The following is a 26,314-nucleotide window of genomic DNA, read 5'->3' on the forward strand; positions in this document are numbered from 1 at the left end:
ATGCAAGAAAAGAAAGGTAACACAGGTGCATAAAGGCTGATAATGTAAAGACAACAGTGGGAGAACTTACTTCTTTGCATAAGTAACAGTCAATATCAACAGTGGTCTTTGTCCATTTAAGAAATAAATGCAGTATTACATCTGCTCAGGTCCACTAGTAGAAAAAGGGGCTCAAATGGTAAGAGAGACCTGAGATTCACCAGTGGGTGTCTATTTGTACACACATGCCTGCACTGACTGCTAACACCAACTTTAACTCCGAAATAATTCCTATCTGTTTTACTAAAACTTACTAAATAATTAGCATTGGTTGTTTTAGAAATCTATCCAAGAAAAGTAGCAACCTTTTTCATTTGCACACAGCTTATCTGAGATCAAACGTGATTCATGCCCAGGAATAAACTTTCAGATCCAACAGATTTTGAAGGATTTTCAGAGTCCACATCAAGATGGACAGCTCCCAGTCATCCTAGTCAGAATTCCATGAAAGCTATTTCCCACTAAACAATACCACATGCAGGAATGGCTCATTTTGTTTTTGTTTATCATCTAAAACTAATATTTTAGGAATACCTTTGCTTAGAAAATGCACTTGATGGCTTCCTGTTTTCTCCATGCCAAACTGTCCAAATTTACCCTGCAAACCACTTTCAATGTCTTGGGCTTGGGCAGCTCCACAACTTTGTCTCCTCTCTGTACCTCAGCTCTTCCCCCACAAAACCACAGGGTATTTTTTAATAATGCACCCCTGAGATTGTGAAAGCACAATTTATTTTATAGTTGCAGGGTTTTTTATTTCAAATGATGCCAAATCTCAGTTATGTTTCCTAATAAATGATACTGACTTCATATGTTGGAGTGATAGATGTTTTAGTGGCTGATAGATTTTGGTTCCCTGGCATCTTTTCTCCATCAGATTTACTTGCCAGGCAGACAGTAATAATACTCCAGAGCAGAGATGGGGAGAAATCTGGTCAATATTTTAATGCAAGTCCACCTAACTTCCTGAAACAGTATGTGAACAGAAAGACAGCTTCAGTTCATCCATCAACATTCACACATCTTTGAATTTCACGATACACCTTTTCACTCATCCATACCATAAAAACTTAGAGAGGCGGAGGCAGTTTTTATTTTGAAAGCAAAGATGGATCCTGGCACTCCTATTGCTTGCTGAGAATAGGACTGGGTGACTCAACCTGCACTAAATTATATTGTGATAATTTATAAATATCAGAGTCTGGTTGCAGTTTGACATCCAAAGAATGGGTGCTGCTAACCTCTTGGAAGAGCACAATAACCATTTTTATTCACGTATTCTTATAAGCTGTAGAAGATGGAATCTGTGTTTTTTCATGTGATCATGTTTGCTGAGTGAACTACAGGGGGGAGAATGTGTGTCAAACAATGCAAGGAATACACTCTGGGTGCACTTGTCTCTTATCAAACTTCGCTGCCTTGAATTGGCATGCAGTATGAAGATACAACTGTGTTTCTATAGATTGGCATGGGACTGAATGTTGATTAATCATTGCCATTCAGTAGGAATCAAATGCTTTCTCCATCTAAAATATTTTTGAGGAAATTTTATATTGGAGTTCTAATGGGTTTTCCCATTGAACTACTTTTTCAAATCCACTCAGGTCAAAGTTATGGCCCTCGGTTTATCACCATTGGGGTCAAATGAGTTCCTCTGGAATCAGACTTTGTCACTCTTCTTGCACAACCATACTCCAGGGAAGCAAGGTGAGTAAGTGACAAGCAGCCCTGTCCTCTGAAGTAAAGCCAAATGTCCTCAATAAGACTATCCCTCATAATAAAATTGTTTAAGAATGAAGCTTTCAATGAGATTGTTCAGTACCATAAAAATAAATATCTGTTCCGGCAATCAAAGTTTTCCACCAATTATTTGCAACACATGGACTGCTAATTGCACAAGCATTCTTCAGGGGCCAAAGGTGAGTAAATGACAAGCAGCATAAAAAAATAAAATTATTGTCATTCTTACCTTACTTTTTCTACAGTTTGCAAAATTATACTATATCACACAGTTATGCATATCCAGCAATTTGGTGTATCCCACCAAAGTGACTGAACCTCACCTGGAAATGATCAAGTATCCATATTGATTTTGTAGGACCATTAAAAGGAAATTACTTCTTCCCTGTAGTACTTCTCCTCAAAATGGCTTCAAATAATCACAAAAATGTGCTTCAACAATCACAGCTCTTGACCAATTATGTGCAACACGTGCATTGACAGATACTATCACACATGCACACCCTGTTCTAGAGAAGGACCTAAGTAAACAACTCTATTCAGAATACTGTTTGCTTGGTTCCAACACAGCTTTAGATGGATTGCAAAAACAGTGCCTGGCGCAGTGTGGTGAAATAGATAGTTGGAACGCCAGGTTGTCACAAAATGCCATCCCTATTTGCTGCAGCAGAATCCAGCACCTTTATTGGAAGGTTCCAAGATCAACATGCACATTCTTTCAGTGTAATGTCTCCCAAACATGGGATCGTCACATACCATTTTTGAGAGCAAGAGCTCCTGGAATCCCTGGAATCTCATAGTGCTCGAAGATTGGGGTGGCATGCAACAAGATGGACATAAGAAGTTTTTCCTGACAATAGATTGTGGGGGTAGGATGCAGAGGGCTTATTCACTGCTTTGCTGTCAATTCCAGCCCAGTTACCCAGAGATGGGCAATGGGGTCAGGCTGGGACTAGTGATGATTTGCCCCTCTGAGCTCTGGAGACCTTGCCCAGGGCCTGATGAGTTTGATCACTGCTGTCAGGTTGGACCCTGGGCTAAATTTTCCTAGACCTTCAGGACGCGGCAAAGTGCAGCTTTCGCCCTTCATATGCTTGGGTACTGTTCCAAGAATGCCTTGGCCCTAAGTTCTCTAAGGAGACAGGCAAGCAAACAGGCACCCCTTCAAGTGGGTTGGGTCTGCAAGGATTGTTTGCACTGGCGCTGGCATCTGTGTGTCCTTGGAGATGGCTGCAGTGTTGGCAATGGCTTAGCATTCAATTTACTCTAGTCCCCTCCCCTGATGGAGAAGGCTTCTTGCTGACTGGCAGTGTCTGGCTTGAGGTGCCCAATGTTACAGGGCAGAATATTTCTCTACCAACCTGCTTGGTGCCTCTCTATTGTCTGGACTACTGGTCTTCTCTCTGGGCTCAGATGCTTCTTGGGGTCCTCATTTCACCTCCTCCATCCCCCCAAAATTGTTTTAACCCTTTCTCTCTGCTCCATGATCCCACTGGAAATTCCCCCTTTACAATCCGACCCTTGAAGGAGATTGCTACGGGCATCAAGAATACACTGTCCAGTTTTCCCACTTTTCCTCCCTGCATATTCCCCACCCCCAAAAGTGTCTCTGTTGGGGTCAGGCGAACCCCAAAATGGTGCAGAGGGTAAGGAAGGTGAGGGGGGATTGTGCCATCTGGCAGACTGAAATTGTTGCCCTGATGGAACAATTGGAAGAGTGTGAAGTTGAATTCCACCCACAATAAATAAATAGATGAAGTGATTGAGTCAGATGATTTACATTGCCATCTGGGTCACCAGTAGTTAGTTAGTTTGGGTGTTTTTGACGATAATTTTTATTAATTTTCAATCACAATAATCCAATGGTAGCTTCAGTATAACAGTGCCAAATTAAAATACAATTACATATCCCAATAGTTTGTTTGGGATTCCTTAACTTTTGCACAGTGAGTCAGAAATTAGGGCATGCTGGAATGTAGAAACAGAAGAAGTGGACAGTACAAATGTAATTGTATTGTGGTGTTTAAAAAATTTTTATTGCACATATTCAAACATTAGGATGCCATTAAATCACGTGAGAGTTTTTTGCTGAATCTTACAAATAGGCCTGGATTAAATGCATGCAGTCCACTTTATTTCCTCCTTCCAAGCTGAAGGCAGACTCATAATTCATCATTGATGTCCCAGCAGAACTTGATGGGCAACTTTTCCATTCTCTCCTTAAAAACGCTGTCAAACCTTTCATTTTGTGCGACTGTCATCGTGTTCTTCCAGTCTCCAATAGTGCCTGGGCCAGGAGGCAGACAGAAAGAAAGTGCATTGTGGTTGTCAAAAAAATATCCATAATTCCAGATATATTCCATCCCTAGTTGGCAATATGGGCCTCCGTGTGAATAAGTTGCTACATTCCAGATTGGAAAGACAACTATGCCACTCTCAAATATGCAGTACATAATTAGAACAAAGAAAAACAACAACAGGGAAAGTCATAATATAAGACTCTAAAGTTAACAAATAACAGAAACTAAGAGTTTCATGAAGACTGGAAAAATGAAATCACCATTACTTGGTAGCTATCACATTTCAGTGTAATTATCAGGTGAATCTGTTGGAGATTCTGCAAGCAACACCAAGTCAGTTTTTTCTACCATTAACTTACCTTTGCGAAGAAAATGTCCTTTGCTGTGGTCTATGATATCCGGTGGCAAGAACTCAAAGTTTGCCCTGGGATCTGCTTTCATTTTATTAAATGTAGCCTGTTCCACAACAGCATCCACCTCCTTTTCTGTCAGTCTCTTTCCCAGGAAGTTGCATAATTTCAATACAGAGCTTCTTAGATCCTGAAATGGGACGTGGTTTTAATGTCAGGCCATCCACAATTGAGAGGCACAACAGCCTAGTGCCTAAAACTCATGGAATAGGCAGGATAACAAGCAGGGAAAACAAGCAGCCTGCATCTTTATTTGCCTAGTTCGTAACAATTGCCATTGCATTATATTATATTTTCATGTTGCTTTTATTCCATGAGGCCAGCATTATATTCTGGGGCATCTCTTTCAACTGAGTCCACAAGTAAATCAATAAATGCCCCAGTTGCAGAAACAAGGGAGGTTCTGTGACATCTTTCCTCAGCATCAGAGGGCCTGTGAAATGACATATCTTGCTTGGAACCATGACATTTTATTTATAGCCCCATAATCCCTCAGGGGAAATGGCTACAGTGCATTATTCACAGCCTGGGGTCTGAAAAGCTGCTCCTGAGTCCATGACCTACTAGACTTTTTGAAGTGAGTTTTGATGGTTGTTAATATCAGACTGGATAGCATTTTGATAACTTACCTTCTTCATTTCTTCATAGGTAAGAAACAGAATATTGAAGTCATCCCTGTGAGAGAACCAGCCTTCCACATGGTCCAGCCATAAACTTGCAAGTACTGATTGGAGAGAAGTTGATTTGGCATTAAATGTAGATCTTATTATTTTTTGAAAACATTCTGAAAGGAGCAGTAAAGGTAAAGGTAAAGGGACCCCTGACCATTATGTCCAGTCGTGACCGACTCTGGGGTTGCGCGCTCATCTCGCATTATTGGCCGAGGGAGCTGGCGTATAGCTTCCAGGTCATGTGGCCAGCATGACAAAGCCACTTCTGGCAAACCAGAGCAGCACATGGAAACGCCGTTTCCCTTCCCGCTGTAGCGGTTCCTATTTATCTACTTGCATTTTGACGTGCTTTCGAACTGCTAGGTTGGCAGAAGCTGAGGACCAAGCAACAGGAGCTCACCCCGTCACAGGGATTCGAACTGCCGACCTTCTGATTAGCAAGCCCTAGGCTCAGTGGTTTAGCCCACAGCGCCACCTGGGTCCCTGAAGGGAGCAGTAGAAACGTATAAACTCCATTTTAAAAAATTAAAGTAATCAATTTAAGAACCACAGTGGTTACAAACCATTAAGCAGAAGCTGAACTAATACCACCCATCCTTACCAAACACTTTCTCAGAGAAAGAAGTTGCAGAAGAGTTCTGCCTTTTAAGGCTGCCTGCAGTGCTTCCAAGCAATGTGGTGGGAGAGTGGTGCATGGGCTGAGATCAGTGATAGCCTTCCTCCAGCTCCCTACCTTCCCACTCTGGCATTTTCCATATATGGTGTGGCAGTTAATACTTGCAACATTTGGGAGACCCTGTCTGGGTTTCTGAGTTACAATTTAACACAAATCTCTACACTTGATTAAGGATTAGGTGTGCCACCCTGTAATGATTTGAAGGTGATTCAGCCCATTGAAGGCAATATGCAAATCAGCCTGATTTGCTTTGGGAGTTGGCCAGACCTTTTCCCTACCTTCTGCCTCAATGGACACTAGTCAGCAGTAGCATAAAATGGTGTACAGAGTAGTCAATCAATCAATATACTTTATTCGACCAATAGTCAGAAACAAAAACATTTCTCAATACAAAGATAAACATATAAAACTGAAGGCATCAGAGGGATACATAAAATATAAAAATATAAAACTGAAGGCATCAGAGGGATATATAAATGGGATATGACCGCGCTACTAAACCTCCTACAGATAACCCACATCAAGACATTCGATTATACGTTTCCGACACTTGAGCGCCAGGAAGAGGAATTTAGCCACTGAGAAGGTTATTTTCCCAGTGGGCTTGTTTAGCAAATATGCTGCCTGCCGTTCTCTTGGTCGGGAACTAAACTGAGATAAATACAGGTCTATAAGATATTGCCTTAAATCATTATAAAAGGGACAACTCAGTAGAATGTGTTCTGTGGATTCTACCTCACCCAAGGCACAATGGCACATTCTCTGACCGTATGGGACTCCTCCAAATCTACCCCTCAAAACCGCCGAATCAAGGACATTCAATCTAGCCGCAGTAATTAGTCTGTGGTATTCCACGTAGTGGATATCCGCCAGGTAACGGGCTGGTGCAGACCGTTACACCTGCTCCCCTAAAAACATCCCAGATTTCACGCGGGCTATGTCCTCCTGTCTGGCGATATCCCCCAATCTCTGAGTGATCATCGCTTTAGCGCGGCTGTATGTCATGGACTCAATATAAAGGGAGGACACACCGCACTTTTGCACTTCCTCTACCACTTCCCTTTCCCATGGAGATTTAAAATTATCCCTCAGAATCAGGGGGGCCAAACCCATCGGTCTGAAACATAGTTTGAGCCATAGCCATAATTTCGCTTTCAGGGCCACATACGTAAAGGCTTGGCAACCAGTCTCCAATCTCATGATCGCACCCGCAACAGAAGGGGGGATCCTGAGAATGGCCCTGAGGAATTGTGATTGGATAGATTCCAATCTTACAAAGTCCCTACACGAACCCAAGGCAATGCCCACCAGAAGTAGTGGGAGAACTTTCATTTTAAAGAGTCGCAGGGCAACATCTACTGTTTGTGCCTGTTTCTTGGAATACAGGGATCTAATCAACAGAGCTGCTTTAGAAGCATTTGTGGCTATATATTCTCTGTGTGCCAAGAAGGACCTGTTTGATCGAACTATCTGACCCAGGTAATTGAAGCAACTAACCTGCTCTATGGGAATACCATTAATTGACCACAAATTAGGTTTTGGTCGAGCAGCAAAGACCATTAGGTGTACAGAGTAGTTGGAGTCTCAGTTGGGAGACACTTTGAGATGGATGTGCCGCTTTGCATTTCTTAGTGCAGAAAGTATTGATGTGATGTTCTGAGGTCTTTCTATTCTTTCCTGTTCTGATTAATATAAGAGGATTCTGGAAGCTTCTGGAAACTTCTAGAAGCAGGCAGAAGCCTTATGATTGTTTTTAGAGTACAGGCTGGTTTCAACTGGTTCCCTTATCTCTATTCTGCAAGGTCATGCTGACTATAAATATCGGCCAGATGGAGCCTGGGTTTTACTTTCTCTTTCTGTCTCTCTTCCTTCAGGTGTGGAGTGTCCATACATAGCAAGCTTAATGTTAAGTTTTAGCCATGTTATAAGTTTCTAAATTTTGTAAGTGCTGCAACTGGATTTTTAATGGTCTGTGCCGATCCTGAATGTATTGGAATTGATGACCATTATGCTCATTTGCCTTCATCACAAGTAAAAGCTCTCCTGGATGAAATATTGCCTCTGGTCTATACTCTGCTGAATTCCGCTACATGTTGAAGTTTTTTTTCCTCCCCAGGAGAAGCTGGGGAGACAGGGTCTGTCAGGAGGGATGTGGAAAATATGTTAGGACATGGCGTCAGATGTGGCACTCTGAAAACTTTCCTTACCACACAGAGAATTTCTTTAATCTGTTGTCAAAGTAGGATAAAGATGAAGGGACAAAAGTGATTCATTTTAGAGTTGCAAATCATCCTTACCCTTTCCAGCCAAAAACCTCTCCATGAAAATTCCAAAATCTTCTACTTCTTCTAATGTGACTGCAGTTTTGGAGAAATGGTAATTGGAAACCAATACATCCTTTGGGTTTCTGACCACATAAACAACCTGCAGGAACAACAACCAATTCTATTCTATTGCTGATCTTATTGTTTCTACTGTCTCTTTTGTTTGGTTTTGTTAGTTATTTCTGTGGCTGTGAAATGTGGGGTATATATGCATAAAAGAATAAATGGATGGATCTCACATATCTCTTCTTGTACATTCTTGATGCTTCCAAGTTGCTTTATAGCCCTGGCAGCCTCACACTCTTTTGCAACATGCATGTCACACACACAGTGCAATCCTATGGTGTCAAATGAACTTATTCTTATTAAGAGTGTTGGAGGCCACCCTCCAACAAGACTTTGACTGTTATGGAGCATAAAATCTTTGCTGTGTAGGAGTCATGGGAATTATTCAGGGTGTACAAAGCACTATTCATTCATATGGACAATGCAATTGCAACTGGATGAACTGCCCTCTAAAACTGAGAAATATTAACGGAAACTGAGATGTTAATTTAAATAAGGCAAGACAAATGTTTAATTTGATCAAATAATAATAGTGGTGTGACCTACTTTTGCACTTTTGTTTCTTAATCCCTTGGGTACTAAATAGTAGGGTAGATGGGAAGCAAAGAGGCGAGGTGATGGGCAACTGGCGTAATCCATTTTGCGGATATTGAACTCCAGCGACAGAAACCTGTCTAATAAATTCAAGTTTTCCGTTCCATCTCGATGACCTTCATGATAAATCAAGCTCAAAATATTTTCAGTCCATACTGTGCCTATAAACGAGAATATTTAATTCATTCATTGCCATGAATGTACAGTACTTAGTACTTAGAGTGAAATGACTGAGAACAACATGTCTCTGCATCGAGGAGCTTACTGTGTGAATTGCAACACTGTTAGAGACAAGAAATGAGGGAGAGGAAGGGAATTATGGGAAACACAGCAAGCAGAGGCAGATTTAGGGATCTGGCTGCACGGGTTGCCACCACTATGATATAAAATAGAAGGTGGGAGGTAGGGGGAACCAAATTTTGGTGTCACACAGATCACCACTGAAATAGGGGCAGCAATGGGGGAATGAGGAAGATTGACCAAGGCTTCCTTTCCATTGTGGATGAGAAATGCGAAGTTCATCTAAAGGTTTCATATAATTTGAGGATTTGGGAAGACAGAACAATATTTGCAAATAAGTTCCTTTATTTTTCAAAAAGCTACCAAACGCTCTATTCCAGATTCTTCCCAGCACATTATACAAATGATAGTCAAAGTCCAGGGAATAAAAAAAAAGGTTGTCTGGTTCTACAAAGTACTCCAAAGAAGAGTGAAGGAAGTTCTGGTGTGTGAGTGGAAGTTATTACATGTGGGGCAGAACTGCATTGGATACAGACCCCTGTTATTATTGGCAAAGAGTCACAAGATGAAAGGTTTTTAAGAATAGAATTTTACAAACACCATTTTACAACCACATACAAAATCCTGAAAGTCATTAATACAAAAAACCCCTAGCAAGCAAATTTGAATGTTTTATATTGCTTTCAAAATCTGAAACAGGTTGACACTGGTGGAAAACATTATATAATAATTGTGCCAGTTCACCTTTATGTATCCAGGTGAGTTCCAAACTACCCATATTGACCTTTATTTTGCATGTGATTTTAGACCTGAGTTAGGATAATACAGATGCTATGTAGATTTATGTGGGTATCCATCATGGTTGAAAAACAATCATGGTTCTTCCTATGAAAATACACTCTTACCTGACTTTGGATAAGTGAATAAAAATACATCACTGTCCCTTATTTCAAAATCCTCCAAGGTATCCAAGCACTCTACTGGAGTCAAATCAGGCTGGAAATAAAATCCTTTGTATTTGTAAAGGTATTTCTCGTCTGGTTCCATTGCCTGCATAAGAATAAATAGAAGAGAACAGTTCCCTCTATTATGCAAAAATGGGAAATCGCAAAGAAATAGAGGTGTCATTTTGTGAAATCCTACTCCTCTTGCATATCTCAAGGAGGGGCGTACCCAATATCAAAACTGGGGGGGGGCAAGCCATGGTTTAGGAGGCTGGCTGCTCCAAGTCAGTTCCCCGTTGGCCTGATGCAGTGGTGAACTTTCCACCTAGGTGGCGGCAGAGCCCCCTTCTTGCAGTGCCCTCCCTGCATTGGCACCCAGGGCCGTCTTAAGCATATCCGGCGATCCCTCCGGCGCCCGCCCTTTCCGAGAGTTGTTGACCTTTTTTAAGGGAGCTGACACCACGCTTACACTCTTAATCTCAGGGTGTGGTTCCAAGCCCCATGTTGGGCAAAAGATTCCTGCATTGGAGGGGGTTGGACTAGATGACCCTGGTGGTTCCCTTCCAACTCTGTGAATGGTTCTGTTATTCTGTTGTATCTGAAGGCCTGTTCACAGGGAAGATGGAGCAAACTTGATTTGTGAGAGATGCTTGTGGTGTGATTCCTGCACTGGAGGGGGTTGGTCTACAGGACCCTTGGGGGTCCCTTCCAACCATCCAGTTCTGTGATACTATGATTAAAATACTCAGCAAAGGTGTGCAATACTATGATTAAAATACTCAGCAAAGGTGTGCAGAAGAGAGACAGATACATATTATTTCCATCTGAAAAGTTGGTATTGAAGGTTGTCTTTATGCATACAAAGAACAAGGAAAGGCAAATGTGAAGAATAACGAACAGAAACAAAACCATGGTGTGTGCATTTTTATAACAAAATAAATCTACATTAGAGTTGTTGTTTTAGTTGCAGGATACACCCCCCCCTTTTGTGGTTTTGAGTGATCTATATCCATACCTTTGAATTGATAAACATGTCTTAAGTTTGCTTCAGAAAATTAAGAATTCACAGCTCCCCAAACCCATTTGGGAAATTTCTTGATATTGATGTTCATGTAATCCCGAGGCGCAGTTTAGATACATTCTGGGGGAGGGGGATTTGTTATCCAATTTCTCTATCTTCTTACTTTAGTTTCCCAGGGCTTTGTTTATTTATTCTTAAAACATTCAAAAACAGCAACTGTTTTTTTGCTGTACAAATTTGATGAAAAAATGATCTACATGCAGCACTTTTCTCTGGTGCTCAGTGATGGAGGGGAGAAACACATGTTAACAAAGGGGGGACACTTCTCAGTTGTCCCCTGCTGTTCAATTGGGATTGTAAAGGGTCTTCCTTAATGAAGGCAGGTGAGAAGGTGAAAAAAACCTAATGAGCGTGTTCCTTCTGCATTGAAAGATCACTTAGGAGCTGCAAGAACTTTTGTGTTGGCAGAATGCACAAATTAGGTCTGAAATCATCACACGCACACCGAGATCACAAAGGCCTGACACTTGGTGCAGCAGAGTCCCTTTCTCTCCCTCATAACCAATTTTGCACCTTGTGTCTTTTTTCTTTTCTTCTCCCTCAAGGTTTGAATTTATCGTGATCTAGTGAAAAGGGACCCAATTTTATTGTCCTTTTTTTTTTTTTTGCTTAGTGCATAAGGAATGTGGGAGAGAAAGTGTTCTCTACTTCATGCTTTGTTAAAGGAGTAGCTTTGACTAGCCAGTAGCCTGTGCAGTTTTTAAACTCCTGGAACAGTCCCCAGGGTGAGTCACACCATTTAAGATAGAACTTAAGATACGTTAAAAAGCAGATTAATTGGCTTTAGCTACAGTGCAGAAGTTTCTGTTCTTTAAAAGGCTCCTAAGGGCTCTCCCTACTAACCACACTCACATGAGAAATCCCTCTGAAACACTGGTTGCTAGGCGACGAGAACGATAGGCAATTGACGCTGCAGGCTCATACAATGATAACTATTAAGAGCAATTTAGGTGGCTGGGCAAAAGGACAACTGAGCAGGCAAGATAAAGTCACAATAAAGCTAGGCTGGGTTATGCTTAAAATCCTACAAGGGAGCAAAAATTCTATAGCTAGCAAGGTTATGCTTAAAATTCTACAAGGCAGGCTTAGGCAGTATGTGGACAGAGAACTCCCAGAAGTGCAAGCTGGATTTCGAAGGGGCAGAGGAACCAGAGACCAAATAGCAAACATGCGCTGGATTATGGAGAAAGCTAGAGAGTTCCAGAAAAACATCTACTTCTGCTTCATTGACTACGCAAAAGCATTTGACTGTGTCGACCACAGCAAACAATGGCAAGTTCTTAAAGAAATGGGAGTGCCTGATCACCTCATCTGTCTCCTGAGAAATTTCTATGTGGGACAAGAAGCTACAGTTAGAACTGGATATGGAACAACTGATTGGTTCAAAATTGGGAAAGGAGTACGACAAGGTTGTATATTGTCTCCCTGCTTATTTAACTTATATGCAGAATTCATCATGCGAAAGGCTGGACTAGATGAATCCCAAGCCGGAATTAAGATTGCCGGAAGAAATATCAACAACCTCAGATATGCAGATGACACAACCTTGATGGCAGAAAGTGAGAAGGAATTAAAGAACCTTTTAATGAGGGTGAAAGAGGAGAGCGCAAAATATGGTCTGAAGCTCAATATAAAAAAAAAACCAAGATCATGGCCACTGGTCCCATCACCTCCTGGCAAATAGAAGGGGAAGAAATGGAGGCAGTGAGAGATCTTACTTTCTTGGGCTCCTTGATCACTGCAGATGGTGACAGCAGTCACGAAATTAAAAGACGCCTGCTTCTTGGGAGAAAAGAAATGACAAACCTAGACAGCATCTTAAAAAGCAGAGACATCACTTTGCCGACAAAGGTCCGTATAGTTAAAGCTATGGTTTTCCCAGTAGTGATGTATGGAAGTGAGAGCTGGATCATAAAGAAGGCTGATCGTCGAAGAATTGATGCTTTTGAATTATGGTGCTGGAGGAGACTCTTGAGAGTCCCATGGACTGCAAGAAGATCAAACCTATCAATTCTGAAGGAAATCAGCCCTGAGTGCTCACTGGAAGGACAGATCGTGAAGCTGAGGCTCCAATACTTTGGCCACCTCATGAGAAGAGAAGACTCCCTGGAAAAGACCCTATGTTGGGAAAGATTGAGGGCACTAGGAGAAGGGGACGACAGAGGACAAGATGGTTGGACAGTGTTCTTGAAGCTACGAACATGAGTTTGCCCAAACTGCGGGAGGCAGTGGAAGACAGGAGTGCCTGGCGTGCTATGGTCAATGGGGTCACGAAGAGTCGGACACAACTAAACGACTAAACAACAACAAAGCTAGGCTGATCTTCACTGGCCAAAGATAAAAAATAAAGTGCCATTAACCCAGAATATCACTGTAATTTTCTTTATACATCTTGTATTTTATCGCTAAGAAATGCAATAATTGTTTAGTGGAAAACATATGTATAAAATAGTAACAAGAAAAATACTCCATTTGATTTTCCAATACTGTATATAAATTAAGGGTTTTATCCCATGCCGAATGAGCAGGGTTCCACTTGCACGATGGGAGTTCACATTCAGTCCCCTTAAAATAACTACAGTATTAATCTCTGGTAGCACAAATGTTGCACTGTGTGTCACAAGAGAAAAGAATATGAATTGTGACAAGAATTTTCTTGCAAATACTTTGTTGCCCCTCAGAACTCATGCGAGTAAGAGTAAATTCCTTGTTTGTCATATAGTAGTCCTGCTTTAACTTGGAAAGTTTTATTTACAACAAAACTTACCTACCTTTCGTTTTTAGAGACAAAAAGTGTGTGGGGGAGAGAGAGAGGTCACTTCTACCACTTGGAGTATTGCAGCTTTTCAAGGCTCAAGCTCAGAGCTCTCCAGGAAACTGCTTTATAGAATTCTGTCAGCTGATAAGAGTTGGATTAAGCCAATGGCTCCTCCTTAGTAAATCATTAATGGCATGTTATGCAAGAAAAGAAAGGTAAACAAGGGCGAATAGAGGCTGATAATGTAAAACAGGAGGAGAACTTGCTTCTTTGCACAAGCAACAGCCAATATCAACAGTGGTCTTTGTCTGTTTAAGAAATAAATGCAGTATTACATCTGCTCAGGTCCACTACCGGTAGTAGAAAATGGGCTCAAATGGTAAGAGAGACCTGAGATTCACCAGTGGATGTCTATTTGTACACATATGCCACTGACTTACACCCCAATAACACCAACTTTAACTCCAAAATAAATCTGATGTCAGATTTATGTTCATTTATCCTTTGGCGTAGGGTTTGGCCTGTTTGTCCAATATAGAGAGCTGAAGGGCACTGTTGGCATTTGATGGCATACACAATGTTAGAAGATGAGCAATTAAATAGTCCTGAGATGGTATGTTGGATGTTGTTGGGGCCAGTCATGGTGTTGTCCGGGTGTATGTGGCAGCAAAGTTGGCATCTGGGTTTATTGCAGGCTCTGGTACCAGTGTCCATGTTAAGCCTGGTGGTTGTATTATTGTGGGTGAGGAGTTGTTTAAGATTGGGTGGCTGTCTGTAGGCAATGAAAGGTCTTCCTCCCAGAGCTTGAGAAAGGGAGCTGTCATTGTCCAGGAGAGGCTGTAGATCTCTGATGATGCGTTGTACTGTTTTAACTTGGGAGCTGTATGTGATAACTAGTGTTTGTTCTGTTATTTTCTTTTTGGGGTCTGTCTTGCAGCAGGTTCTCTCTAGGTATCAGTCTGGCTCTGTTGATCTGTTGTTTAACTTCATCAGGTGGATATTTCAGTTCTAAAAAGGTTTGCTGTAGATCTCTTAGGTGAGATTCTCTGTCTGTAGAGTTGGAACAGATACGGTTGTAACTGTTCAGTTTCTGTTAATTGGTTAATTGGTTCTCATGGGAAACTTACAGATTCTGGCTTCACACAATTAACTCAAGGCAGTGTCAATTTACTCTTGGCAGAAAGCCAAGGTCTGCCTGACCTAGAAACTACTCTCTTCTGATTGGTTAACGACCAGCACTGAACTCTGTTATCAAGGAATGCTAGCACAGTTGGTTTTTGTTAGGTGTTAGGAGTAGAAGTGCTGTGTATATGGTTGGAGAGAGAAAGAGTAAGGATTTATTTTGCTTTGCTTTGTATGCAGAAACTCTGCTGCTTTTATTTTCTTTTAATAAATCCTGTAAATAGTTATTCTGCGTCTAGCCGACTAGTCATTTCCACCTCAACTAGCTTCTGCGCTGTGCAGGAAAACTCTGCTACGTTTGGGCTAAAGCCACTAGAGCTATGCCTGACACTTCAAAATTCTAAGAGGTTATGGGTATCATGCTGCCAGCCTGAGTTGTGGTGGTGTCAGCGTAAGCGGAGAGGTTCCAGTAGTTCCAGAAGTCGTTGTTCCTGTGGCGTTGGTGCAGCGGAAGGAGACTGGCTGGTTCCTGACTGTCAAGGACGACAGCTGCAGCGTGTGAGTGCTGGGTGCTGTGGTTCCTGTTCTCTCTCGGTGGCCGTGAGTAGCTGGTTCCAGGTTCCAGGGACATCGCTCTCAAGATGGCCTCACAACCAGTTCAGATGGCTTTTGAGCGTCTGAATGACTCCAATTACTTGCTGTGGTCGGAACGCATGCAGGCAGTGCTGCAGAGGGATCATCTCTGGCAAGTGGTGAGTAAGTTTCCAGCGAAGCCTGATGATGAAGACCTCGATAAAGACCAAAGAGCAAGGGCCACAATTGTCTTGGGGCTGGAAGATTCCCAGTTGCCGTATGTGAGGGGAATCAAGACAGCTAGAGGTGTGTGGCAAGCACTTAAAGAACTCCATGTGCGTGAGACAGCGGTTTCCAAGCTGTTTATTCGCAAGGCATTGTACAAGGCAATGTTACAGCCTGGGGTTACAATGCAGGAACACCTACGCAGTCTGCAGTTAAAGTTTGTTGCGCTTCAGGAAAGAGACTGTGCATTAGACCAGCAGGAGAAGGTGGCTATCATTCTGAGCTCTCTCCCGGAAAGCTGGGATAATCTTGTTATGTCTCTAGAAGCAATGAAAGAGGGTGATTTAACAGTCAGTTATGTTACTGGGCGTTTGATTGAAGAATGGCAGAAGAAGCAAGAAAGGTCGTTGGCTGCAGAGGCTTCTACAAGCGGGCGGTTTGGAAGGAGTTTTCATGCCGTACCAGAGGTGAAGCAGCAGCAGCGTGCCGGTGAGGAGTCAGCGTTTGCTGTTAGGCGTTGTTTCCGATGTGGGTCTTCAGCGCATCTAAAACGTCAATGTCCGGAGATGGTCAAGTCTCAGCGGCCGGTGCAGGAGCAGAGACGAGATCAGCAGCAGCAGCAGCGTCAAAAGAAATTCTTCAAACGAAAACAATCAGCTCAGCTGGTGACCGCCGAGGTCAAGATTGCTGAGGAGAAACAAGCTGTCTGGGTGGTCGATTCGGGAGCGTCTCGGCACATTGTAAATTCAGATGAATTGTTTGTTTCCAAGAACTCGGCACAGCGCAGCCAGGTGGCTCTAGCAGACGGAAGTACTTCTGAAGTGATTTCGGGGGGTGCAGTTTTTGTTCCTTGTCTGCGTGAATGCCTGCAAAATGTACTGTGTGTACCTTCATTAAGGAGCAATCTGATGTCTGTAGATTGTTTGCTAAAAGCTGGGTTTAAAGTGCATTTTGAAGGAGACAGTTGCATGATTAAGAAGGCTGGTGAGATTTTAGGCACTGCTAAGTCAGAGGGAGGCTTGTTTTGGCTTAAAGCAGGATCTCAAGTTGCAGCAGTGGTCAGTAAATCTCAGCCTGCAGTGAGCAACAAAGCTATGCATGACAACTGTGTGCACTTATTGCACAGGAAAATGGGGCATGCTGGCTGGAAAAGTGTACTGAAAATGTCTGAATTGGCTGATGGGTGCAATTTAAAGAGTTGTAACCAGTTCCTTGACTGCAATATTTGTAAAAAGGTTAAAACCCACAGAGTCTCTTACCCCAGGAGTGATAGAGTTAGTGAGTCACCGCTACAGCTAGTCCACATGGACGTTGTTGGTCCATTTGCTGTAAGCAGGGGTGGATCGCGTTTTTCGCTAACAATTGTTGATGACGCGACACGTTACACTTGGTGTTATCCAATGAAGAATAAGGGTGACGTGTTCACTAAATTTAAAGGCTGGGTGGCATCTGTGGAAAGGTTTCTGTCCCTTAAACTCAGAAGGATTCAGACGGACAGAGGTGGGGAATTTATGTCTAATGCTTTTAGAGATTGGTTACAGAAGCGTGGCATTGGGCATAGAAAAACGAACGCTTTTTCCCCGGAAGAGAACGGCATTGCGGAGCGAAAACACAGATCTCTTCAAGAAATGATGTTTGCCATGCTTGAAGATGCTGGTTTGCCCATGTCTTATTGGGGGGAGAGCATGCTCACCGCGTGTTATCTCCAAAATAGGCTCTTTCATCAAACAACAGGGACAACTCCGTACTTTAAATTGTTTGGCAAAAAACCCAAAATTGACCATTTGCATGTGTTTGGGTCAAAAGCCTGGGTATTAATTCCAAAACAAATGAGAAAGAAGGGAGATCCTAAGACCAAACAGTTAGTGTTTGTGGGCTACCAGGAGCTAGGAAAAGGGTTCCAATTTGCTGAAGGGACAAATGGCATTGTGATCTCCAGGAATGCCAGTTTTTGTGAACATAGTGGCTGGGAGAGTTGTTTAGTCGTGTCCGACTCTTCGTGACCCCATGGACCATAGCACGCCAGGCACTCCTGTCTTGCACTGCCTCCCGCAGTTTGGTCAAACTCATGTTCGTAGCTTCGAGAACACTGTCCAGCCATCTTGTCCTCTGTCGTCCCCTTCTCCTAGTGCCCTCAATCTTTCCCAACATCAGGGTCTTTTCCAAGGATTCTTCTCTTCTCATGAGGTGGCCAAAGTATTGGAGCCTCAGCTTCACGATCTGTCCTTCCAGGGAGCACTCAGGGCTGATTTCCTTCAGAATGGATAGGTTTGATCTTCTTGCAGTCCATGGGACTCTCAAGAGTCTCCTCCAGCACCATAATTCAAAAGCATCAATTCTTCGGCGATCAGCCTTCTTTATGGTCCAGCTCTCACTTCCATACATCACTACTGGGAAAACCATAGCTTTAACTATACGGACCTTTGTCGGCAAGGTGATGTCTCTGCTTTTTAGAGACATCACCTTGCCGACAAAGGTCCGTATAGTTAAAGCTATGGTTGGGAGAGACTACATGCCAATACTGAGGTTTGGTTTGAACCTTCCCAGGGGCTTCGTGACTCTGAAGGTAAACATAGAGAATCAGAGTCTGAGGGGGAGGAAAGTTCAGATAAGAGCTCTCAAGAAAGTGCAATTAGCCAGAGACCAGTTGCTAAGCAACAGAAGAGAGGTCATAGTTCTGAGGAGGAAAGTGGGTCAGAAGAAAAATTTTCTCCCAGAAGATCTAAAAGACAAAACAAAGGAGTGCCTCCAGAGCGGTTTTCTCCAGATACTGCAAATGTGTTTAGTGTAATTGCAGAGCCCAAGAGTTTTCAGGAGGTGTTAAAGTTACCAAAAGAGGGGGCAGAGCTTTGGAAACAGGCAATGGAGGAAGAGATGTCCTCTCTGAATGAGCACAAGGTTTTTACACCAGTAGCAGCGCCTGAGGGGGCAAAGATTGTAGGCTGCAGGTGGGTGTACAAACTTAAACCACTGGTGACAGGAGGGTACAAATACAAAGCTCGTTTAGTGGCCCAGGGATATTCTCAGAGGCCTGGAAAAGATTATGACGAGACTTTTTCCCCTACCGCTAAGGGGGACAGTGTAAGGCTGATTCTAACGCTTGGAGCAAAGAGAAAACTCCAGTTAAATCATTTTGACATACAGGCTGCATATTTACATGCATCATTATCAGAAGACCTGTATCTAGCTGAACCGCCTGGGTATGAGACAGGTTCCAATAGAGTGCTGAAATTAAACAAAGCTCTATATGGGCTCAAACAGGCTGCAAGATCTTGGAACAAATGTTTTCATGAGGCCTTAGTGTCATTTGGCTTCAAGCAGAGTACAGCTGACAATTGTGTTTATGTACGTGGTACAGGCAGTAATCAAGAGTTTTGTCTGCTCTATGTAGATGACGTATTGTATGCTTGCAAGACAGACAAACAAACTAAAAGGTTTGCTAAGCAATTGTCAAGTAAGTTCAAAGTGAAGGACTTAGGCCCTGTTCGGGCATATCTAGGGTTGGAAGTGTGCTGGGCCCAAGATGGCAGCTGCCTAATTAGTCAGCAGAACAAAATAAAACAGCTACTGACTACGTACAGGATGCAGGATTGCAAAGGGGCAGCGGTACCTATGGATCCAGGTTTCATAAAAACACTTCATACAGATGAGAGTCCTGTATTTGAACATCCAGAGGTATATCATTCTGTAATTGGAAGTCTATTGTATCTAGCACAATGGTCCAGACCTGATATTAGCTATGCCGTAGGCATACTAAGTAGATTGGTCTCAAAACCCACACTAAATGCCTGGAAAGGGGTAAAGCAAGTTCTGAGATACCTTAAACAGACAATTGGCTATATGTTACAACTAAATTCTTCAGAGGATGAAATGTTGAGTTGCTACTGTGATAGTGACTGGGGAAATTTACCAGATAGAAAATCTGTCACAGGATTAGTCATAATGTTCGGTGGAGCTTTAATCAGCTGGCGATCGCGCAAGCAGAACGTCGTAAGTGTGTCATCAATGGAATCCGAGTACGCCGCATTGAGTGAATTGTGCAACGAAGTGGTTTATTTCAAGCGTTTGTTAGCAGATTTAAATGTAAATTGTGGCGAACCAGTACAAGTTTACATTGATAATCAGGCTTGTATAACCTTAAGTAAAACAGAGGGTTTCAAGTCACGTTCCAAACATATCGCTGTAAAATACCAAAATGTTCGTTGTAGTGTACAAGACAATGTAATCACATGTACTTATGTATCAAGTGAAGAAAATGTGGCAGATGTGTTAACTAAACCATTGGCAAAGATAAAGAACAAGCAAATGTGCAAGGGTTTAGGTTTGCTGGAAAAATGAGTGAACAGTAAAAGTTCCTACACAGGTGTTAATAGATGTTAATTGTCCAGCAGAATCTGTGAGGGGGTGTTCAGTTTCTGTTAATTGGTTAATTGGTTCTCATGGGAAACTTACAGATTCTGGCTTCACACAATTAACTCAAGGCAGTGTCAATTTACTCTTGGCAGAAAGCCAAGGTCTGCCTGACCTAGAAACTACTCTCTTCTGATTGGTTAACGACCAGCACTGAACTCTGTTATCAAGGAATGCTAGCACAGTTGGTTTTTGTTAGGTGTTAGGAGTAGAAGTGCTGTGTATATGGTTGGAGAGAGAAAGAGTAAGGATTTATTTTGCTTTGCTTTGTATGCAGAAACTCTGCTGCTTTTATTTTCTTTTAATAAATCCTGTAAATAGTTATTCTGCGTCTAGCCGACTAGTCATTTCCACCTCAACTAGCTTCTGCGCTGTGCAGGAAAACTCTGCTACGTTTGGGCTAAAGCCACTAGAGCTATGCCTGACACTTCAAAATTCTAAGAGTAACGTAGGGCCTGGCTGTATATGATGGATTGTTTGGTATGTTTGGGATGGTAGCTAGAAGCATGTAGATATGTTTGTCGGTCAGTTGGTTTTCTGTATAAGGTGGTGTCTATATGTCCATCCTGTATTTTTATAGTAGTGTCCAAAAAATGCATTTCTTGCATAGATTGGTTCATTGTTAGGTTGATGGTGGGGTGAAAGTCATTGAATGTCTGGTGGAAGGTTTCCAGGGTCTGTTGTCCATGTGTCCAGATAATAAAAATATTGTCAATGTATCATAGGTACAAGAGAGGTTTGAGTGGGTAGGAGTCTAGGAAACGTTCTAAATCTGCCATGAAGATGTTGGCATACTGTGGGGCCATGCCATGGGTGCCCATGGCTGTGCCGCTGATCTGGAGGAACAGGTCATCACCAAATTTGAAGTGGTTGTGGTTGTCCCATCACCTCCTGGCAAATAGTAGGGGGAGAAATGGAGGCAGTGAGAGATTTTACTTTCTTGGGCTCCTTGATCACTGCAGATGGTGACAGCAGTCACGAAATTAAAAGATGCCTGCTTCTTGGGAGAAAAAGCAATGACAAACCTAGACAGCATCTTAAAAAGCAGGGACATCACCTTGCCTACAAAGGTCCGTATAGTTAAAGCTATGGTTTTCCCAGTAGTGATGTATGGAAGTGAGAGCTGGACCATGAAGAAGGCTGATCGCCAAAGAATTGATGCTTTTGAATTATGGTGCTGGAGGAGACTCTTGAGAGTCCCATGGACTGCAAGAAGATCAAACCTATCCATTCTTAAGGAAATCAGCCCTGAGTGCTCACTGGAAGGACAGATCGTGAAGCTGAGGTTCCAATACTTTGGCCTCCACCTCTTCTCCACCTTATGAGAAGAGAAGAATCCTTGGAAAAGACCCTGATGTTGGGAAAGATTGAGGGCACTAGGAGAAGGGGACGACAGAGGACAAGATGGTTGGACAGTGTTCTCGAAGCTACGAACATGAGTTTGACCAAACTGCGGGAGGCAGTCCAAGACAGGAGTGACTGGTGTGCTCTGATCCATGGGGTCACGAAGAGTCAGACACGACTAAACGACTAAACAACAACAACAACTTGCCTCAACGAGCTAGGCTGACCTTCACTGGCCGAAGATGGGGGGGGGGGAGCTCCACTCCCACAAAGACAACTAAAATAAAATAAAATAAAACAGCCGTGCAGCCGGGACACGCTTCCCTCAGCCACACACACACACCCCACAAAGATATGTTATTAATCCTAACAGAGGCAAAGACGGGGAGTGAGGAGTAAGGGGGGAGAGGCCAAGCAGCAGCAGGAAGGGAAAAAACACTCCCAGATGCAGGAAGGGGAAAACGCCCAGCCACGCTCCCAGATGCACACCTCCCCACCAAAAGCCTTTGCTGAACTATAAAGCAGTTAAAAGGCAGAACATGCCCAATTAGGAAGTAATCAGCAAAGAAAAAAGCCTCCAAAACAAGAACCCCCTCCCCCCGCAGGTACAAGCCCTGATCCCCGAACGTTACCACTCCCAGGGAGAAGGAACCTATTCCGCTTCTGTGGACAAGCCAGGAAAAGCCGAAAGGGGCGAGCGACGAGGTGCTGCCGGCTCAAAGCCCAAGGTTGTCAGCGGAGCGAAGGAGGACTGGAGGCAATAAGGAAGGATGACTCAGGGCTGCCGCGGCTGTTTGAATGCAACTAGCCCCCGCCCCCAAGCCAGCACTATTGGTTGAGTGCTGTAGGCAGGGCGTGGCAGCTGGGACGGCTAAGGCAAGGAGCCAATAGCCCCCTTGCCAACACAGGGAACCGGCTCCTGCTCACAACTCCTCCCCTCTGATAGGCTTTGCCGGAGAGACAGCCAGGGAGGGAGCGGGGAGGAGGATGGGGAGCTGCTTTTGCCACGCTTATTTTTTGCTTCTGCCCCCCTGCCCCGCGCTGGGTATGCCCTTGGCGCAGGCATTGGGCGTATATCCCTCCCAGCCCCCAGCCGGCCGTGGGGTAATTTTCAGGGTTGTCCAGCATGTGTGGGGGTTGGGCTAACTCTGGAAAACATATGTTCAAGCAGATAGCCCGCCCCCCTCGATCGCAGCCGCTGGAGGGGGAGGGCAATGACGGCCTATGTGTTTGGTCAATGCCCCCCCTTTTGCCCCATTTACACCTTCCACCGTGTGCAAGGTAAGGTTACCTGTTCCTACCTGGCCAACCCCCCCGGCCCGCCTCCCTGAGCTGGATTGGACGGCTAACTGAGTGGGCGGAGAACACCAGTATCCAGCCCAGGTAGGCAGTGCCGGCTTCCAAACTTCCAGGGCTGCCTTTAGGGATCCCAGGGGGCTGCGCGCCACTGCGCAAAATGCGCCTCCTCTTTATGTGGGGAACGGTCATTGAGATTGCTGACCAGCTCTTACTTGGCCCAGAGAGATCTTCTTTCGTTAGAATGGCTGCAAGAGACTCCCAAATTCAAGTGTTTGCTGCTCAAGTTCAACTCTCCTAGGCTTCCTACACATCTATGCAAACTTCAAAATCGCCTTAATCAGCATGGAATCTTCCCACAAAGATGCTTCCTTAACAACTGTAGGGGCACTTATCCTTGGGGTCAGATGAGTTCCTCTGGAATCAGACTTTGTCACTCTTCTTGCACAACCATTATTCAGGGGAGTAAGGTAAGGAAGCGACATGCAGCCCTGTCCTCTGCAGTAAAGCCAAATGTGTTCAATAAGACTTTCCCTCATAATAAATTTGTTTAGGAATGAAGCTTTCAAAGAGATTGTTCAGTACCATAAAAATAAATATCTGTTCTGGCAACATATGGATTGCTATTTGCATTCTTCAGGGGCCAAAGGTGAGTAAATGACAAGCAGCATAAAATAAAATTTCTATTGTAATTCTTATGTTACTTTTTCTGCAATTTGTGAAATTATACTATATCACACAGCTATGCATACTCAGCAAGTTGGTGTAACCCACTTGTAGGGTGTTGTTGCAGCTACTCTTGAGTAAAGACGCCCAAATCCACTCTGTCTTTAAGAGTTTTATTGTGCATAGTATTTACAGTGCAGAGATAGCAGAAAACATGATCTCTCAGTCACTCACAGAATCTGGGAGTGGACGTTTCCGGCTATGGGACCAGCATAAGAGTTTGGGCACCCCAAAACGCCTCCTCCCAACCTTAGGTTTAGTGGCGCGCCATAATTTGGGTGCCGGAAGGGGCTGCCTGTTCCCCTCCACCTCTTGGTCAAGGCGGTGCAAGGGCTATACAACATCGTTGAGCCCTGACACCTCCATCCCGCTAACTTCCTGATTCCCCTCACCTGACCCACTGCTGCTGCTCTCACTGGGCGATGTGCTGGTCAACAGGAGATGCGGAGGCTCCCTGTACGGAGGTCCCCTAACATCACCAAAGTGACTTATCTTCACCTGGGAAATGATCAAGTATCCATATTGATTTTGTAGGACCATTACATGGGCGTAGGCAGGGGGGCAGGAGGGGGCAGCTGCCCCCCCTAGAAGCAAAAAAATTAATGTATTTTACAGACCATAACCAGCACTTTTCCCCTCCAAAAACTGAAGTGGAAAGGGCTTTGCTTTAGCAAGAGCAGCTAAGTCTCCGCTTGCTGGGGGGGGGGCACAGCAGTAACAAAAACACATGAAATAAATAAAGCAAAGTGGCTACCAGTAGTTAAGCAGTTAAGACAATGGAGCATATATCCCCAGGCAAGATTCGATAGCTGACCATTTCACCCTATTGTTCTTAAGTGGGAGTTGTTAATGAGCATTCAGGAGCATTAAGAGTTCTATTGGCAATTTAATGAGGGTGCAGACTCAGAGGATTCAATTTGACTAAGGTGGCTCTGCAAGGCTAAAAAGAAGTGAATAAGAAAGGGGGGAGGCTGTAGCTTTGACAGACACAGTGATGTTTATAAAAAGCATTGGTGTTCCAGTCTGCCCCTCCTCCTGCATCTGTATACTGTAAATCAGGGGTGGCCACCTCCCAAGAGACTCTGATTTACTCAGAGTTTAAAACTGGGGGTGATCTACCCCCTTTTGGGGGGTTCAGGTCAAAGCTGTTGAGTTTTTTTAAAAGGAAGGGAAGCCCTGTTTTTTTGGGTTTAGGTCAAACTTGTTGGGCCTCTCTCCCTCCTAAAAGAAGCTCATTTTTGTTTAGGGCTTCAGGTCATAGTTCAACTTTTTTGAGGGAGGAGGAAAATTTTGGGTGAGCTTTTTTTAGGGGTGCCAGTGACCTACCAGTGATCTACCACAGACATCCAGTGATATACTGGTAGATCACAATCTACCCGTTGGACGTGCCTGCTGTAAATCAAGCAGAGAGAAAGCTGCTTACAAGGCTCCTGTACATGCAGAGTTCCAGCATCACAGCGTCACCCAGAGGCACCCACAAATATGAGTTATCCCTCTCTCTATTTCTTCCTTCCTTCCCTCCCTCTTCCATCCTTAATAAAATACGGGGGGGCAGATAAGCCCCACATAGAAAGCCCATCAACATGGGGGGATGACTCTTTCAAATACGGTATTTACCAGTAATTGGGGGGGGGGGAGAGGCACCTAGGCCTCTAGGAGTTGGCTGCTATGCCTAGGAGTAGGACAATTCAAGAAAGCAGAACGATGCATATGGTATGGTAATATATCAATAGAATCGTAGAATTGTAGTCGGAAGGGACCACAAGGGTCATCTAGTCCAACCCGCTGCAATGCAGGATTTTTTTCCTAAGGTGGGACTTGAACCATGGTTGAAATATTATGCTGATATGCAGCAACGCCTCAGAGCCGTCGTGGCTGCGGCCGTGTCTTGCCTCGCCCTTGCCCGCCCTGCCACCCCCCTCTCGCCTGCCCGACCCTCCCGTCCTCTCCAGCCAAGCAGGGTAGCCGCCAACGCTACCAGCCCCAGAAGCACAAGGTGGCCGCTGCTGCCACCGCCACGATGTCATCAGGCCCGCTGGCCCTTTAGCCCCGCCCACTTCATGGCCCCTCCCCTTCCGTGCCTTGGCCCCGCCCCTGAACGACCATGGCTTGCCCCCCCCCCCTAGTTTTGATCCTGGCTACGCCCCTGGACCATTACAAGGAAATTACTTCTTGCCTGTAGTACTTCTACTCAAAATGGCTTCAAATAATCACAAACATCTGTTTTAACAATCACAGCTCTTGACCAATTATTTGCAATACAGGGATTGACAGATACTATAACACATGCACACCCTGTTCTAGAGAAGGACCTAAGTAAAGAACTCTATTCAAAATACTGTTTGCTTGGTTCGAACACAGCTTTAGCTGGATTGCAGCAAATCTCTCAAGATCTGGACAATTGGTACACACATGCAAGACAGAGGAAAAGCTTCTACAGTGGTACCTCAACTTATGAAGACTAGCCGTCTTCGGTTTCTGAAGCGCGCTGTCGGCGATTTCGCACTTATGCGCGGGCGCAGAACACGCACACAGACCGCGCGTGGTGAAAAGACTTCCGGGGTTGTCGACTTCGGAAGTTGAAACCTTTGGAAGTTGAAGTGTTTGGTTGTCGAGGTATGACTGTATAAATATTCTCAAGCTGGGGGCGGACTCAGTTCAGCAGAACCTGAAGAGGAGCCTTTCCATCAGCTCCTGAAAAACACTGTCAAAGCTTTCAATTTTTGCAATGGCCATCATGTTTTCCCAGTCTCCAATAGTGCCTGGCACTGTAGT

At 43.9% G+C, this 26,314-nt stretch overlaps 1 protein-coding gene across 4 annotated transcripts; it reads right to left on the reverse strand.

The window, feature by feature from the left end:
- Window positions 1-87: 87 nt before the first annotated feature.
- On the reverse strand, window positions 88-26,207 carry LOC118082145 (amine sulfotransferase-like). Of its 4 annotated transcripts, none has more exons than XM_035109142.2 (7): window positions 25,986-26,207; window positions 9,966-10,110; window positions 8,773-8,981; window positions 8,134-8,260; window positions 5,119-5,213; window positions 4,439-4,619; window positions 88-4,066 (listed from the first exon to the last, which is right to left on the reverse strand). In XM_035109142.2, exons 2-7 carry the CDS (start codon window positions 10,105-10,107, stop codon window positions 3,942-3,944), a joined length of 879 nt encoding a protein of 292 aa, XP_034965033.2. In that variant the 5' UTR covers window positions 10,108-10,110; window positions 25,986-26,207; the 3' UTR covers window positions 88-3,941. The 4 variants fall into 4 exon arrangements, with proteins under 4 accessions (XP_034965033.2, XP_034965032.2, XP_034965034.2 ...); XM_035109141.2 differs by lacking the exon at window positions 25,986-26,207 and adding an exon at window positions 13,857-16,018; XM_035109143.2 differs by lacking the exon at window positions 25,986-26,207 and adding an exon at window positions 13,853-16,018.
- Between the last annotated feature and the right edge of the window lie 107 nt (window positions 26,208-26,314).

Source organism: Zootoca vivipara, chromosome 3, assembly GCF_963506605.1.
Source record: "Zootoca vivipara chromosome 3, rZooViv1.1, whole genome shotgun sequence".
NCBI lineage: Eukaryota > Metazoa > Chordata > Lepidosauria > Squamata > Lacertidae > Zootoca > Zootoca vivipara.